Raw genomic sequence first — 2,967 nt, 5'->3', positions numbered from 1 at the left:
AGTTTATAAAGTATGTTCACTTAACCTTCCAATAATCATGTGGGGACATTATTATTGTTTTTCTACAAGTGATAAATAAAACTCATAACTGTAAAATGACTTGCCCAAGTTCACATAGCTATTAATAGTATGTGGCAGAGCTAAATTATAACACCAAATACTCTGTCCCTAAGTCCAATGCTATTTCCCCTATATTTACATGTTCCCTCTTGAAAATGTAGTAATATATTTACATATATTACATGTATTATGTTGTAATCATAAACTCATATTTCCTTTTTATGTTTCACTTTTCTCACTTTTTAGATTTCATTATTAAAACATTTCTTTATTATTAGATTTCATTATACAATTTGCATATAATTTTAGACTAGTTTTTATGTTTACAAAGTCTTTATTGATATTCAGGATGATAAAATATAAGCATGTCTCCTCCTGAAGGCCAGTCTAATTATTCTCAAAGTTGAAATAAATCACTAACCACACATCAGCAATCCTAGAGTAATTAGAGGTGCTGCAGTTGCATCTGAAGCGAAGCCAGATGTGAAACAGATGCAGCACCACCAGAGTTACAGATCACTGATATCAGGTAAGTGCTTTAACTTTGATTGGCTTTGTGATGGGATGGGTGGAGCTGATCTAGGAGAAGCTATTAGGAGACCTCTCAGTTTCCCCAAGTGATTTCACCCAAACCCCTATCGGACCCTCCCAGCTCAGCTTCCACCATCCTAATCAAAGTTTAAAGCACTTACCTGATATTAGAACCTGAAATGCCAGGACTGCTGCACTACATCTGTCTTACTTCCAGTTTGTCAAGTAGTACAATTGCAGAACCTGCTCCAGCACCTGTAGCTCACAGTGTTATATCACAATGGACGTCTGCTGCCAAAACTGAAAATATTTTACCTTAATTTTTTTAGGAACTTATGATTTCAACAATTATTTTTTCAACATTAATAGTTTCATTTTATTTACTTACCATTTGGATAGGGTGTTTCACATAAAGTTAGAAATTCAACAATAGGATGATCCATTTCAAGTACTGTAATTGCTTTTCCATGCATGATGGTTAAACTTGGTCTTCTGCAAGCTTTGTCATAGGACAGCCCACCAGAGAATATTATAAATGGTTCACTACACAGGAAAAAAAAGTTAGTGAGACTGAGGAGGTCCTTTAAGATGACACAAAGTCACATGACTGAGCCTATAAAGAACAGATTTGAATATATATAATGTAATTTGACACAGAGTGAAAGGCTTTCCTGTCCCCAGATTTCTCAATCAACAAACTATTATTCTACCTTTCCCTTTTTCTAGATGTACATTCTCACCATTACAATTACTAACAGATCAGTCTAAAGATATTGCGGTGGGGATGGGAAAGTCAGTGAGGTTGGAAGGAGGTGGAGGTGCTCACTGTCTCTCAAAAAGACATCTTCACCTAAATTAGTTGGTCCCCAAATTCTAAATCATTATTATTAGAAAATTAGTCTACGTTAGAATATCAGATCAACAGTTGGCACGTGGGGCCTGAAATGTGACAGTGGAAAGCCCAGAATGGCAGAGAACAACACGAAACTTCTGGACCATGGTGTTTCTGTGGAAAAAAAAGTTACGATAAAAAGATGGAAAAAGCTAATAGGTAAGGAAAAAAATAGTTCATCAAAGATAAATAGCCTTCTTGGTTTTACTAATACTTATGGCCAGCCAGCTCTATTTATCTTGCTCAACTAACATCAAACAAATTTTTTATAGTCTATTAGTTTGCAAGATACAATTAAATAGTAAGGTAAAGTTGAGATGACTATAACATATAGCTATATAAAATAGATTCACAATTTTTCATTTTTCTTTTCTCAAACCAATGCCTATATATCTCTAGTATATGTACACAAAAGAAAATAATGTGTTGATACAAAATATTTTCAAGAAGTAAATACCAAAGTGAAAATATTCTTCTCTGAAAATTTTTTTTGAAAAAGAACTAGAGACTTTTAAAAAAAAATTTCAGAATGTTACAGGGCTACAAACGTTTTGGTTACATAAATTGCTTTTGTACCATTTGAGTCAAAGTTATAAGTGTGTCCATCCTCCAGATAGTGTGCACTGTACCCATCAGGTGTGAATTTACCCATCCCCTCCTCCATCCTCCCACGTGCTTGGTTTCTAATAAATGTTATTTCCGTATACGCACATAAGTGTTGATTGATTAGTTCCAATTTAATATTTACTGATGTGGTGTTTGTTTTTCCATTCTTGTGATACTTCACTTAGAAGAATGGTTTCCAGAACTAGAGACTTTTATTGTATCAAATTTCTCTAGATTTTAAAAACCATTTCTAATATAGTTGTTTTAAAAGAGTATGAGTTTGTGTACATTTGTTGCTTAGCTTTGCGAAAAAAATCCCATGACTTGGAGAATGTAATATCTTTTCATAAATATTAAGTTTAGCTATGTACTATAAATATTGATAAAGACCATAAATATCTATTTTTTAATGAGTGAAAGTAGGTAAATTGACTCACATCCTACTGTACTAATCCAAATATAGGATAAGGAGCATTTACTCTACCCTTTTTTTGTGCAGACATTGGAAAATATGTCCTCTCTAATATTAGAAGGGAGCAAAACCTTTTCTGCTCTCATTATGACTCTGCATCAGAAAACATTTGGTCTAAAGTTATTTGCTGATATATATGTATCAAATTCTTTGAGAACACAATGCTCCCTAAATAATTCACTTTCATTCTATCTGCTAAATGGAACAATCTACTTGTTTCTAGAAATCACTCTATATGATTTTCCTTCCTCTTTCATTTTGTACTATGCACAGTACCAAATATTAATGGGGTATTTTCTAACCTTATCCTGCATATATAACAAAAAAACACTTTAAAAAAGTTTCTATCAAAACCTACATATAAAATGCATGTACTAATTTTTCTTTATATTTCTGTCTTAATATT

The 2,967-nt window shown here is 32.8% G+C and overlaps 1 protein-coding gene across 1 annotated transcript in view; it reads right to left on the bottom strand.

The window, feature by feature from the left end:
• STXBP5L (syntaxin binding protein 5-like) overlaps positions 1-2,967 on the bottom strand; it is a 386,990-nt gene that overhangs the window by 152,699 nt on the left and 231,324 nt on the right. The window contains 1 exon segment of the mRNA XM_012640519.1: positions 980-1,134. Coding sequence (XP_012495973.1) covers positions 980-1,134 — 155 coding nt within the window.

Source organism: Propithecus coquereli, unplaced genomic scaffold, assembly GCF_000956105.1.
Source record: "Propithecus coquereli isolate 6110/MARCELLA unplaced genomic scaffold, Pcoq_1.0 Scaffold10, whole genome shotgun sequence".
Classification (NCBI taxonomy): domain Eukaryota; kingdom Metazoa; phylum Chordata; class Mammalia; order Primates; family Indriidae; genus Propithecus; species Propithecus coquereli.
Note: the sequence above shows the minus strand (reverse complement) of the source record. Positions and strands in the feature narration are given on the sequence as shown.